The following is a 14,915-nucleotide window of genomic DNA, read 5'->3' on the forward strand; positions in this document are numbered from 1 at the left end:
TCACCCAATCTCTTGTTTCCAAGGTGTCACGGGGGCCTCCCACCCGATTCACGTCCTGGGTTGAAATTGGGGCTATTGTCTCAACATCTTGCTCTTACACAGCGCCTCTGATGTCGTAAAACGCCCCCAAGGCGCTTCACAGGAGCGGTTATCAAAAGAAAATTTGACACCGAGCCAAGTAAGGAAATATTAGGACAGGTGACCAAAAGCTTGGTCAAAGTGGCAGGTTTTAAGGGGCGCCTTCAAAGAGGAAAGAGAGGTGGAGAGGTTTAGGGAGGGAATTCCAGAGCTTAGGAGCCTAGGCAGCTGAAAGGCATAGCCGCAAATGTGGGGGGAAGGAAATCGGGGAATGAGCAAGAGGCCAAAATTGAAGGAGCGCAGAGATCTTGGAGGGTTGTAGGGGCTTGAGGGGGTTACAGAGAGAGGGAGGGGGGTTGAGGACCATAGAGCGCTAGTTTATCTTGGCGTACCCTAATACAGACTTCCTTTCCAAACAGGAGATGCCATCTGTCTTTACTGCCTGCTCTCCTGCAAATCTACTGCGTGAAGAACCACGGCGCATGAGACATTTTGGCGTAAGATGATACAATCTGTGTTTGTGTTTCACATACTTGCAGCGCTTTGGGAAGGAGCTGGGAGTTAGCCGTGGCTCAGTGGTGTTGCTCTCACTTTTGAGCCAGAAGGGCGTGCGTTCGAGCCCCACTCTAGAGACTCGAGCCCCAGAATCCAGGCCAACACTGCCCGGTGCCAGTACTGCACTGTCGGAGGGGCGGTACTGAGGGAGTGCTGCACTGTCGGAGGATCAGCACTGAGGGAGCGCTGCACTGTCGGAGGGGCAGTACTGAGGGAGCGCTGCACTGTCGGAGGGGCAGTACTGGGGGAGTGCTGCACTGTCGGAGGGGCAGTACTGAGGGAGCGCTGCACTGTCAGAGGGGCAGTACTGAGGGAGCGCTGCACTGTCGGAGGGGCAGTACTGAGGGAGCGCTGCACTGTCGGAGGGGCAGTACTGAGGGAGCGCTGCACTGTCGGAGCAGCAGTACCGAGGGAGCGCTACACTGTCGGGGCAGTACCAAGGGAGTGCTGCACTGTCGGGGCAGTACCAAGGGAGTGCCGCACTGTCGGAGGAACATTACTGAGGGAGCGCTGCACTGTCAGAGGGGCAGTACTGAGGGAGTGCTGCACTGTTGGAGGGTCAGTACTGAGGGAGCGCTGCACTGTCGGAGGGGCAGCACTGAGGGAGTGCCGCACTGTCGGAGGGGCAGTACGGAGGGAGTGCAGCACTGTCGGAGGGACAGTACTGAGGGAGTGCCGCACTGTCGGAGGGGCAGTACTGAGGGAGTGCAGCACTGTCGGAGGGACAGTACTGAGGGAGTGCTGCACTGTTGGAGGGGCAGTACTGAAGGAGAGCTGCACTGTTGGCGGAGCAGTACTAAGAGCGCTGCACTGTTGGAGTGGCAGTACTGAGGGAGTGCTGCACTGTCGGAGGAGCAGTACTGAGGGAGTGCTGCACAGTCGGAGGGGCAGTAATGAGGGAGTGCTGCACTGTCAGAGGGGCTGTACTGAGGGAACGCTGCACTGTCGGAGGGGCAGTACTGAAGGAGAGCTGCACTGTCGGAGGGGCAGTACTGAGGGAGCGCTGCACTGTCAGATGGGCAGTACTGAGGGAGCGCCGCACTGTCGGAGGGGCAGTACTGAGGGAGTGCTGCACTGTTGGCGGAGCAGTACTAAGAGAGCGCCGCACTGTCGGAGGGGCAGTACTGAGGGAGCGCTGCACTGTCGGAGGGGCAGTACTGAGGGAGCGCTGCACTGTCGGAGGGACAGTACTGAGGGAGCGCCGCACTGTCGGAGGGGCAGTACTGAGGGAGCGCTGCACTGTCAGAGGGACAGTACTGAGGGAGCGCTGCACTGTCGGAGGGACAGTACTGAGGGAGCGCCGCACTGTCGGAGGGGCAGTACTGAGGGAGCGCTGCACTGTCGGAGGGACAGTACTGAGGGAGCGCTGCACTGTCGGAGGGACAGTACTGAGGGAGCGCCGCACTGTCGGAGGGGCAGTACTGAAGGAGAGCTGCACTGTCGGACTTGCCGTCTTTCGGATGAGACATTAAACCGGGGCCCCATCTGCCCTCTCAGGTGAATGTAAAAGATCCCGTGGCCACTATTGGGAAAAGAGCAGGGGTATTCTCCCAGGTGTCCTAGGCGTAATATCTGTCCCTCAGCCAACGTCACTTAAAAAAACAGATGATCTGATTATTATCTCATTGCTAATAGTGGGACCTTGCTGTGCGCAAATTGGCTGCCGTCTTTCCCTACATTATAGCAGTGACTACACTTGCCTGTAAAATGCTTCGGTGTGTCCTGATGCCGGAAAAGGCACCGTGTAAATTCCTTTCCCTCGTGATCGGCGGCATAGGAATGGAAAACTTTGGCTCTTTCACATTCACTGGCATATATGTCTCTTCTTGAACTGATGCTTTTTAAAAGATCTTTGACTTCCCAGATTATTTAGGATGCAATGAACTCTGCTCTAATGGTCTCTGTGTGTCTCTCTGTGTAGGTCGTGCAGATCATGCTGGGACTGATTCACTCGACATTTGGTGTCCCGTTGTATTTCTCGGCGCCGTATGTAGTTGCCATTCGATTGTGGGTCCCCTGGTGGTTAGGAGTACTGGTTTGTCAAATCTCTTCTACTTTAATAGGCACGGTAACTTGCTGAATGCATTTTTCCTTCCATTCCATTCCGCTTCCTCCTTGAACACTCAGTAGCAGCTCTTAGATCGGGTCTCACCTTTGCAGACTAAGATTTTGCACGCTATGTCCTTGCAAAGAGACTGCATGTACCTGACTGGCATAATACGTGTGTAAAAAAAACATGTGATAGTTGCAGCGATCCATTAAACAGTTGCTGGTAAACAAGGCAACGCTGGGGGTTGATATTCCGCGATGCGACTTTTGAATGAAATTCCTCTTTACTTTAACCAGGTGTCAGGCGTGGCTCAGTGGGTGGCACTCTCGCCTCTGAGTCCGAAAGGCTGTGGGTCCCACTCCAGAGTCTTCAGAACAAAACTCTAGGTTGACACTCCCAGCGCTGCACTGTCGGAGGTGCCCTATTTTGGATGAAACATAGAAACATAGAAGATAGGAGCAGGAGTCGGCCATTCGGCCCCTCGAGCCTGCTCCGCCATTTAATGAGATCATGGCTGATCATCCAAATTCAGTACCCTGTCCCTGCTTTCTCCCCATATCCCTTGATCCCTTTAGCCTTAAGAAATATATCTAACTCCTTCTTGAATATATTTAATGAATTGGCCTCAACTGCCTTGTGTGGTAGAGAATTCCACAGGTTCACCACTCTCTGGGTGAAGAAATTCCTCCTCATCTCTGTCCTAAATGGCTTACCCCTTATCCTTAGACTGTGACCCCTGGTTCTGGACTCCCCGACCATCGGGAACATCCTTCCTGCATCTAGTTTGTCTAGTCCTGTTAGAATTTTGTAAGTTTCAATGAGATCCCCTCTCATTCTTCTAAACTCGAGCAAATATAACCCTAATCGACCCAATCTCTCCTCTTACATCATTCCTGCCATCCCAGGTATCAGTCTGGTGAATCTTCGCTGCACTTCCTCCATGACAAGAACATCCTTCCTCAGATAAGGCGACCAAAACTGCACACAATACTCAGGGTGTGGTCGCACCAAGGCCCTGTACAACTGCAGCAAGACATCCTTGCTCCTGTACTCGAATCCTCTCGCTACAAAGGCCAACATACCATTTGCCTTTTTAACCGCCTGCTGCACCTGCATGCTTACCTTCAGCGACTGGTGCACAAGGATGCCCAGGTCTCGTTGCACTTCCCCTTTTCCCAATCTATTGCCGTTCAGATAATAATCTGTCTTCCTGTTTTTGCCACCAAAGTGGATAACCTCGCATTTATCCATATTATACTGCATCTGCCATGCATCTGCCCAATCACCCAACCTGTCCAAATCATCCTGGAGTTTCTCGTTAAACCGAGGCCCCATCTGCTCTCCAAGGTGGACGTAAAAGATCCCATGGCACTATTTCAATCGAGCAGGACAGTTATCACTAGTGTCCTGGCCAATATTTGTCCCTCAATCAATATCACTAAAAAAAACACATTATCTGATAATTAGCGCATTGATGTTTGTGGGGACTTGCTGTGCGCAAATTGGCTGCCGCGTTTCCCACATTACAACAGTGACCACACTTCAAAAGCACTTCATTGGCTGTAAAGCGCTTTGGGACGTCCCCATTGTGAAAGGCGCTGTTGGAATGGGGAGCCCTTTTCTTTTCTTTTTAACCTCGCCCAGAAGCGCTGGGTTGAAACTGTAGCTGATGAGATTTCGATTTATTCCATCTGCTTCATTTAGAGAGTGAAGGAGCAGAGACAAGGGGCGGAGATTTCCTGCTTCTCATCTGAGATGATTCGCCACGAGCCTGTGCTTTTCTGCCCAGTGATTCTAGCTGACGGTCAATCAGTATCCCAGTAACACACAATCCTGCAGTTGCTGGACTGGAAATTGCAATCATGGATGGGTTTAACCCGCTCGTGTTCCATTTGTTTTATAAGGTATTTATTCACAGGGTGTGAGCCTCACTGGCAAGGCTGGCGTTCATCGCCCGTCCCCTAATTGCCCCTTGAGAAGGTAGTGGTGAGCCGCCTTCTTGAACCGCTGCAGTCCCGTGTGGTGAAGATGGTCCCTCGGCACTTTTCTGCTTGGGTCGATCCGTCCAGTTTTATTCTTCTCGTACTTTTGTTGAAGCGGTTCGCTAGGGCATTTCAAAGGGGCTTAAGAGTCGACCACATTGCTGTGGGTCTGGAGTTGCACGTAGGCCAGACCAAAAGGACATGAGTGAACCAGTTGGGTTTTTATGACAGGTTTCATTGTGGTTTCGTGGTTTCATGGTCACCATTACTGATCCTAGCTTTTTAGTCCAGATTTATTTCATTAAATTTAAATTCACAATCTGCCATAGCGGGATGTGAACTCGCGTTTCCAGATTATTAGTCCAGGTCTCTTTGGATTGACCAGTCCAGTAACCTAACCACGATGCCACTCAGCAAGTGGCGCTTTTATTTTTATGCGTTTGTACATGATATTGGATGGAGCGGAATTTCCATCCAGCTCTGTTGTGCTTCAGCACCGGCGGGCAGCCACCTAACACTCTTTGTTGCTTTGTCCCTGTTGCAGTTTGTGATTTCAGGAGCACTGACAATGCTAAATGTCGGCAAACCAGAGCAGCGTGTGGTAAGTACAGCAGCGAAACCCAGCACTGAGCACCGAGTGAGGGTAGAGGCGGCTCGCTGTCAGGGAAACCTTTGTAAATGGCCATTGGTTCGCAGACACCTTGCTTATCACTGTCCCACCGCTTTGCCCAGGCAGCCGGGGCTCAGTGGGTAGCACTCTGGCTAAGAGCGTGGGTTCAAACCCTACTTGAGCACTATAATCCAGGCTGGCACTCCGCGGTGCCATTACTGAGGGAGCGCTGCACTGTCAGAGGGGCAGTACTGAGGGAGCGCTGCACTGTCGGAGGGGCAGTACTGAGGGAGCGCTGCACTGTCAGAGGGACAGTACTGAGGGAGCGTTGCACTGTCGGAGGGACAGTACTGAGGGAGCGTTGCACTGTCGGAGGGGCAGTACTGAGGGAACGTTGCACTGTCAGAGGGGCAGTACTGAGGGAGCACTGCACTGTCGGAGGGGCAGTACTGAGGGAGCGCTGCACTGTCCGAGGGGCAGTACTGAGGGAGTGCTGCCCTGTCGGAGGGGCAGTACTGTGGGAGCGCTGCACTGTCCGAGGGGCAGTACTGAGGGAGTGCTGCCCTGTCGGAGGGGCAGTACTGAGGGAGTGCTGAAATGTCGGAGGGGCAGTACCGAGGGAGCGCTGCACTGTCGGATGGGCAGTACTGAGGGAGCGCTGCACTGTTGGAGGGGCAGTACTGAGGGAGCGCTGCACTGTGGGAGGGGCAGTACTGAGGGAGCGCTGCACTGTCGGAGGGGCAGTACTGAGGGATCGCTGCACTGTCGGAGGGGCAGTACTGAGGGAGCGCTGCACTGTCAGAGGGGCAGTACTGAGGGAGCGCTGCACTGTCGGAGGGGCAGTACTGAGGGAGCGCTGCACTGTCGGAGGGGCAGTACTGAGGGAGCGCTGCACTGTCAGAGGGGCAGTACTGAGGGAGCGTTGCACTGTCGGAGGGGCAGTACTGAGGGAGCGCTGCACTGTCGGAGGGGCAGTGCTGAGGGAGCGCTGCACTGTCAGAGGGGCAGTACTGAGGGAGTGCTGCAATGTCGCAGGAACAGTACTGAGGGAGCGCTGCACTGTCGGAGGGGCAGTACTGAGGGAGTGCTGCACTGTGGGAGGGGCAGTACTGAGGGAGCGCTGCACTGTCAGAGGGGCAGTACCGAGGGAGCGCTGCACTGTCGCAGGGACAGTACTGAGGGAGCGCTGCACTGTCGGAGGGGCAGTACTGAGGGAGCACTGCACTGTCGGAGGGGGAGTACTGAGGGAGCGCTGCACTGTCAGAGAGGCAGTACTGAGGGAGCACTGCACTGTCGGAGGGGCAGTACTGAGGGAGCGCTGCACTGTCAAAGGGACAGTACTGAGGGAGCGCTGCACTGTCGGAGGGTCAGTACTGAGGGAGCGCTGCACTGTCGCAGGGACAGTACTGAGGGAGCGCTGCACTGTCGGAGGGTCGATACTGAGGGAGCGCTGCACTGTCGGAGGGGCAGTACTGAGGGAGCGCTGCACTGTCGGAGGGTCAGTACTGAGGGAGCGCTGCACTGTCGGAGGGGCAGTACTGAGGGATGGCCGCACTGTCGGAGGGGCAGTACTGATGGAGCGCTGCACTGTCGGAGGGGCAGTACTGAGGGAGCGCTGCACTGTCGGAGGGGCAGTACTGAGGGATGGCCGCACTGTCGGAGGGGCAGTACTGATGGAGCGCTGCACTGTCGGAGGGGCAGTACCGAGGGAGCGCTGCACTGTCGGAGGGGCAGTACCGAGGGAGCGCTGCACTGTCGGAGGGGCAGTACCGAGGGAGCGCTGCACTGTCGGAGGGGCAGTACCGAGGGAGCGCTGCACTGTCGGAGGGGCAGTACTGAGGGAGCGCTGCACTGTCAGAGGGACAGTACTGAGGGAGCGCTGCACTGTCGGAGGTGCCGTCTTTCAGGATGAGGTGTTAAAGCGAGGCCCCCAACTGCCCTCTCAGGTGGATGTAAAAGATCGTAGGCCACTATTTTGAAGAGCAGAGCGAAGATTTCCCCGGGATACTGGGCCCAATATTTATCCCTCAACCAACAGCACTCAAAAACAGATGATCTGGTCATTTATCACATTGCTGTGTGTGGGAGCTTGCTGTGTGCAAACTGACTGCCTCGTTTCCTACATTGCAACAGGGATTACACTTCAAAAAAAGTACTTCATTAGTTGTGATGCGCTTTGGGACTGGAAAGAATGACTTGCATTTCTAGCGCGCCTCTCACAGCCAATGAAGTGCTTCTGACGTTGAGAGTTTTGACATATTCCCATAGCTTGCAAACTGTTTGACCCATGTGGGAAAAACACACAAAGTTCTATTCCCCTCCCGTTCTGAACAGCAGTCCATGCTCCAGCGCTATAGCCCCATGTTCAGTCTTCGCGCGGAGCGATACTCCGATTCGGAAGGTGCAGAGTTCCAACCAGTCCCAGACAATCCCTGCGACGGGAGACTCTGAATTCTGGGTTGACTGCCAGATAGATACTCCCGTGTGGTGGGCGTGGATGTCTCCCCTCCCTTTTCACCCCCTCCCTCCGCCTCCCCCCCGCCACCCCCCCCATTGTATTGGGATGTGGGAGCCCCTCCCGCCCTATAGGCTGGTTTGCAGCCCTGGAAGGGAGCGTTCAGGGCGCAGGCCGTCAGACTGTTAATCAGCCCGTGAATCCTCCCACGACAGACTAAAGCTCACTCAAACACTCCCAGGACAGGTACAGCACGGGTTAGATACAGAGTAAAGCTCCCTCTACACTGTCCCCATCAAACACTCCCAGGACAGGCACAGCACGGGTTAGATACAGAGTAAAGCTCCCTCTACACTGTCCCATCAAACACTCCCAGGGCAGGTACAGCACGGGTTAGATACAGAGTAAAGCTCCCTCTACACTGTCCCCATCAAACACTCCCAGGACAGGCACAGCACGGGTTAGATACAGAGTAAAGCTCCCTCTACACTGTCCCATCAAACACTCCCAGGGCAGGTACAGCACGGGTTAGATACAGAGTAAAGCTCCCTCTACACTGTCCTGTCAAACACTCCCAGGGCAGGTACAGCACGGGTTAGATACAGAGTAAAGCTCCCTCTACACTGTCCCATCAAACACTCCCAGGACAGGCACAGCACGGGTTAGATACAGAGTAAAGCTCCCTCTACACTGTCCTGTCAAACACTCCCAGGGCAGGTACAGCACGGGTTAGATACAGAGTAAAGCTCCCTCTACACTGTCCCATCAAACACTCCCAGGGCAGGTACAGCACGGGTTAGATACAGAGTAAAGCTCCCCCTACAATGCGCCATCAAACACTCCCAGGGCAGGTACAGCACGGGTTAGATACAGAGTAAAGCTCCCTCTACACTGTCCCATCAAACACTCCCAGGGCAGGTACAGTACAGGTTAGATACAGAGTAAAGCTCCCTCTACACTGTCCAATCAAACAATCCCAGGGCAGGTACAGCGCGGGTTAGATACAGAGTAAAGCTCCCTCTACACTGTCCCATCAAACACTCCCAGGGCAGGTACAGCGCGGGTTAGATACAGAGTAAAGCTCCCTCTACACTGTCCAATCAAACACTCCCAGGGCAGGAACAGCACAGTTTAGATACAGAATAAAGCTCCCTCTACACTGTTCCATCTAACACTCCCAGGACAGGTACAGCACGGGTTAGATACAGAGTAAAGCTCGCGCTACAGTGTCCCATCAAACACTCCCAGGCCAGGTACAGCACGCGTTAGTTACAGAGTAAAGCTCCCTCTACACTGTCCCATCAAACACTCCCAGGGCAGGTACAGCACGGGTTAGATGCAGAGTAAAGCTTGTTCTGCACTGTCCCATCAAACACTCCCACGAAAGGTTGAGCATGGGGTTATATACAAGGTAAAGCTCCCTCTACACCGTTCCATCAAACACTCCCAGGACAGGTACAGCACGGGTTAGATACAGAGTAAAGCTCCCTCTACACTGTCCCATCAAACACTCCCAGGGCAGGTACAGCACGGGTTAGATGCAGAAACAACAAAAACCCAAAGCAAACTCAATTGCTACTTGGCCCTAAACAGACAATACAACATAGCTGATTACCTGACCATGGTAAAGGATAACAAACTGAGAAGAACCTTGACAAGGTACAGACTTAGCGAACATAGCCTAGCGATCGAAAAAGGCAGACACAGGCAGACCAGGCTGCCAAGAGAAGACAGGATATGCTCTCACTGCAGTCAGGGAGTAGTTGAGACAGAGATGCACTTCCTCACAGCCTGTGGAAAATATCAAGGCATCAGAGAGAATTTCTATCAAAAATTCTCACAAATATGCCCTGAATTCAGAAATCTGACTGACAACCAAAAACTCCCATTCCTACTGGGGGAGGAGAGAAGCTGTGTAACACTGGCGGCACACTATGTTACAGCTTGCCATGAACAGAGGGACAACCAGTAAACTAAGACAAGAGTATATATAAACAAGGCGAAAATATATTTATAAACTCAGGGATATACCTGTTTATACACTGTATGAATGGAACCGCGTTTATGTGTTCAACCATAAATGTATTTTGATGCTTTGGCAACATAAGATGTACCTTATCATGCCAATAAAGCGATTTGTATTGTATTATTGTACAGAGTAAAGCTCCCTCTACACTGTCCCATCACACACTCCCAGGGCAGGTACAGCACGGGTTAGATACAGAGTAAAGCTCCCTCTACACTGTCCCATCAATCACCCGCAGGGCAGGTACAGCATGTGTTAGATACAGAGTAATCTCCCTCTACACTGTCCCATCAAACACTCCCAGGGCAGGTACAGCACGGGTTAGATACAGAGTAAAGCTCCCTCTACACTGTCCCATCAAACACTCCCAGGGCAGGTACAGCACGGGTTAGATACAGAGTAAAGCTCCCTCTACACTGTCCCATCAAACACTCCCAGGGCAGGTACAGCACGGGTTAGATACAGAGTAAAGCTCCCTCTACACTGTCCCATCAAACACTCCCAGGGCAGGTACAGCACGGGTTAGATACAGAGTAAAGCTCCCTCTACACTGTCCCCATCAAACATTCCCAGGGCAGGTACAGCACGAGTTAGATAGAGTAAAGCTCCCTCTACACTGTCCCATCAAACACTCCCAGGGGCAGGTACAGCATGAGTTAGATACAGAGCAAAGCTCCCGCTACACTGTCCCATCAAATTCTCCCAGGACAGATACAGCACGGGTTAGATACAGGGTACAGCTCCCGCTACACTGCCCCATCAAACACTCCCGGGGCAAGTACAGCACAGGTTAGATATAGAGTAAAGCTCCCTCTACACTGTCCAATCAAACAATCCCAGGGCAGGTACAGCACGGGTTAGATACAGAGTAATCTCCCGCTACACTGCCGCATCAAATTCTCCCAGGACAGATACAGCACGGGTTAGATACAGGGTACAGCTCCCGCTACACTGCCCCATCAAACACTCCCGGGGCAAGTACAGCACAGGTTAGATATAGAGTAAAGCTCCCTCTACACTGTCCAATCAAACAATCCCAGGGCAGGTACAGCACGGGTTAGATACAGAGTAATCTCCCTCTACACTGTCCCATCAAACACTCCCAGGGCAGGAACAGCACAGTTTAGATACAGAATAAAGCTCCCTCTACACTGTTCCATCTAACACTCCCAGGACAGGTACAGCACGGGTTCGATACAGAGTAAAGCTCGCGCTACAGTGTCCCATCAAACACTCCCAGGCCAGGTACAGCACGCGTTAGTTACAGAGTAAAGCTCCCTCTACACTGTCCCATCAAACAGTCCCGGGACAGGTACAGCATGAGTTAGATACAGAGTAAAGCTCCGTCTACACTGCCCCATCAAACACTCCCAGGACAGGTACAGCATGAGTTAGATACAGAGTAAAGCTCCCTCTACACTGTCCCATCAAACACTCCCAGGGCAGGTACAGCACGGGTTAGATGCAGAGTAAAGCTCCCTCTACACTGTCCCGTCAAACACTCCCAGGGCAGGTACAGCACGGGTTAGATACAGAGTAAAGCTTCCTCTACACTGTCCCATCACACACTCCCAGGGCAGGTACAGCACGGGTAAGACACAGAGTCAAGCTCCCTCTACACTGTCCCATCAAACACTCCCAGGGCAGGTACAGCACGGGTTAGATACAGAGTAAAGCTCCCTCTACACTGTCCCATCAAACACTCCCAGGGCAGGTACAGCATGGGGTTAGATACAGAGTAAAGCTCCCTCTACACTGTCCCATCAAACACCCGCAGGGCAGGTACAGCACGGGTTAGATACAGAGTAAAGCTCCCTCTACACTGTCCCATCAAACACTCCCAGGGCAGGTACAGCACGGGTTAGATACAGAGTAAAGCTCCCTCTACACTGTCCCATCAAACACTCCCAGGGCAGGTACAGCATGGGTTAGATACAGAGTAAAGCTCCCTCTACACTGTCCCATCAAATACTCCCAGGGCAGGTACAGCATGGGGTTAGATACAGAGTAAAGCTCCCTCTACACTGTCCCATCAAACACTCCCAGGGCAGGTACAGCACGGGTAAAGCTCACAGCACTATGTCTGTACCCTAGCCTTAGAAGAGCACTCTATACTGCATCAGTTTTCCCCATTTCCCAACCCAACTATATTTGCGGATTCTCTTTAAGTGCCATTGACCTTTTAATGCTGAATTGGGTCAGCAATGTGCTGTGGAACCCATTGTCACCATGCACTATTTTGCAACTCATTCCCCTGTAAGATCTGTACAGCCACCATGAGAGGCGATTTGAAACCAGGTCCCAGAGATGAAAGGATGGCCATTTTCATGAAACTAGCCACGGGCTGGGCTGCCATCACTGACACACACCTGACATTCATGTCTGTTCATCTCGACAATCCTCCAAGATCACTAGTTAGGCCTCAGCTAGAGTACTGCGTGTAGTTCTGGTCACCACATTACAGGAAAGATGTGATTGCACTAGAGAGGGTACAGAGGAGATTTACAAGGATGTTGCCAGGAGTAGAGAATCTTAGCTATGAGGAAAGACTGGATAGGCTGGGTCTGTTTTCTTTGGAACAGAGGAGGCTGAGGGGAGACCTTATTGAGGTGTATAAAATGATGAGGGGCCTAGACAAAGTGGATGGAAAGGTCAAAAACCAGGGGGCACAGATTTAAAGTAATTGGGGGAAGGTTTAGAGGGGAAATGTCTTCACCCAGAGGGTTGTGGGGGTCTGGAACTCACTGCCTGAAAGGGTGGTAGAGGCAGGAACCCTAACCACATTTAAAAAGTACTTGGATGTGCACTTGGGATGCTGTAACCTGCAGGGCTACGGACCAAGAGCTGGGAAGTGGGATTAGGCCGGATAGCTCTTTGTTGGCCAGCGCAGACACGATGGGCCGAAATGGCCTCCTTCCGTGCTGTAACTTTCTATGATCTCTGCGCTCCTCCAACTCTGGCCTCTTGCGTATCCCCCGAATTTAATCGCTCCACCACTGGCGGCCCTGCCTTCAGCTGCCTGGGCCCTACGCTCTGGAATTCCGTCCCTAAACCTCTCCGCCTCTATCTTCTCGTTTAAGATCCTCCTTAAAACCTACCTCTTTGACCAAGCCTTTGGTCACCTGCCCTAATATCTCCCTATGCGGCTCGGTGTCAAATCTTGTTTCACAATCGCTCCTGTGAAGCGCCTCGGGACGTGTTACTATGTTAAAGGTGCTGCATCAATGCAAGTTGTCAAAGTCGCCATATAAATGCAGGCTGTTGTTGTTCTTGCTGTGTTAAAGGCGCAGTATAAATGCAGGTTGTAGGTGACGGGATGTTCATCGCTGCACCTGCTGATGTAGAATCTGTTTCTGAGTGGCAGTATTTCCGTCCTTCACCTGTCCCTATGCGTTGTTTTCAGAGAAAGTTGACAATGATCTTCAATTTCGTCAGTGCTATCGCGGCGACCCTCGGAGCTGTGGTGTTCGTCATCTCAACCTTGCTGTCTCGATCCGGCACTGCCATTCACGTCGCAGTAAGTACCGCCCTCGCTGCTGTCGTTTCATATCCTGCGCTGCAGCATTTTATTCAGCGCCCTCGCGCGGCGTGTGTTCTAAGAAGTGCTTTCCCGCGGAGCAGTGCTGCTTTGCCCTTCTTCCTTTCGCGATCGTACTGCTGATTGCCTGATGCCTCTGTTCTGGGGAACTTGTTAAGCTACACAGAGCAGGAAGTGCCCAGGCTCCATCCCCGGCCCGTGCTGAGTGAGCTGATCTCACACCCAGTGTGGTACTGAGCCCGACACACACAGAGCAGGAAAGGCCCAGGCTCCATGCCCGGCCTGTGCTGAGTGAGCCTGATCTCACACCCAGTGTGGTACTGAGCCCCACACACACAGAGCAGGAAATGCCCAGGCTCCATCCCCGGCCCGTGCTGAGTGAGCTGATCTCACACCCGGTGTGGTACTGAGCCCCACACACACACGGAGCAGGAAAGGCCCAGGCTCCATCCCCGGCCCGTGCTGAGTGAGCTGATCTCACACCCGGTGTGGTACTGAGCCCCACACAAACACGGAGCAGGAAAGGCCCAGGCTCCATCCCCGGCCTGTGCTGAATGAGCCTGATCTCACACCCGGTGTGGTACTGAGCCCCACACACACAGCAGGAAAGGCCCAGGCTCCATCCCCGGCCTGTGCTGAGTGAGCCTGATCTGACACCCGGTGTGGTACTGAGCCCCACACACAGAGCAGGAAAGGACCAGGCTCCATCCCCGGCCTGTGCTGAGTGAGCCTGATCTCACACCCGGTGTGGTACTGAGCTCCACACACACACACAGAGCAGTAAAGGCCCAGGCTCCATCCCCGGCCTGTGCTGAGTGAGCCTGATCTCACACCCGGTGTGGTACTGAGTCCCACACACACACGGAGCAGGAAAGGCCCAGGCTCCATCCCCGGCCTAGTGCGGAGTGAGCCTGATCTCACACCCGGTGTGGTACTGAGCCCCACACACACGGATCAGGAAAGGCCCAGGCTCCATCCCCGGCCTGTGCTGAATGAGCCTGATCTCACACCCGGTGTGGTACTGAGCCCCACACACAGAGCAGGAAAGGCCCAGGCTCCATCCCCGGCCTGTGCTGAGTGAGCCTGATCTCACACCCGGTGTGGTACTGAGCCCCACACACAGAGCAGGAAAGGCCCAGGCTCCATCCCCGGCCTGTGCTGAGTGAGCCTGATCTCACACCCGGTGTGGTACTGAGCCCCACACACAGAGCAGGAAAGGCCCAGGCTCCATCCCCGGCCTGTGCTGAGTGAGCCTGATCTCACACCCGGTGTGGTACTGAGCCCCACACACACGGATCAGGAAAGGCCCAGGCTCCATCCCTGGCCTGTGCTGAATGAGCTGATCTCACACCCGGTGTGGTACTGAGCCCCACACACACAGAGCAGGAAAGGCCCAGGCTCCATCCCCGGCCTGTGCTGAGTGAGCCTGATCTCACACCCGGTGTGGTACTGAGCCCCACACACACACAGAGCAGGAAAGACCCAGGCTCCATCCCTGGCCTGTGCTGAGTGAGCCTGATCTCACACCCGGTGTGGTACTGAGCCCCACACACACACAGAGCAGGAAAGGCCCAGGCTCCATCCCCGGCCTGTGCTGAGTGAGTCTGATCTCACACCCGGT

The 14,915-nt window shown here is 53.7% G+C and overlaps 1 protein-coding gene across 2 annotated transcripts in view; it reads left to right on the forward strand.

Moving 5' to 3' along the window:
* The first annotated feature begins 500 nt into the window (after positions 1-500).
* The window catches only part of LOC147092071 (B-lymphocyte antigen CD20-like), a 28,120-nt gene continuing 13,705 nt past the window's right edge, over positions 501-14,915 (forward strand). For both annotated transcript variants that reach the window (XM_085975614.1, XM_085975615.1), the window contains exons 1-4: positions 501-575; positions 2,555-2,668; positions 5,210-5,266; positions 13,160-13,273. In XM_085975614.1, coding sequence (XP_085831740.1) covers positions 501-575; positions 2,555-2,668; positions 5,210-5,266; positions 13,160-13,273 — 360 coding nt within the window. The remainder of the gene's footprint in view (positions 576-2,554; positions 2,669-5,209; positions 5,267-13,159; positions 13,274-14,915) is intronic.

The sequence above is a fragment of the Somniosus microcephalus genome, unplaced genomic scaffold (assembly GCF_052327205.1).
Source record: "Somniosus microcephalus isolate GS21.2 unplaced genomic scaffold, FLI_Smic_1.0 unresolved_chr2, whole genome shotgun sequence".
Taxonomy (NCBI): Eukaryota; Metazoa; Chordata; class Chondrichthyes; order Squaliformes; family Somniosidae; genus Somniosus; species Somniosus microcephalus.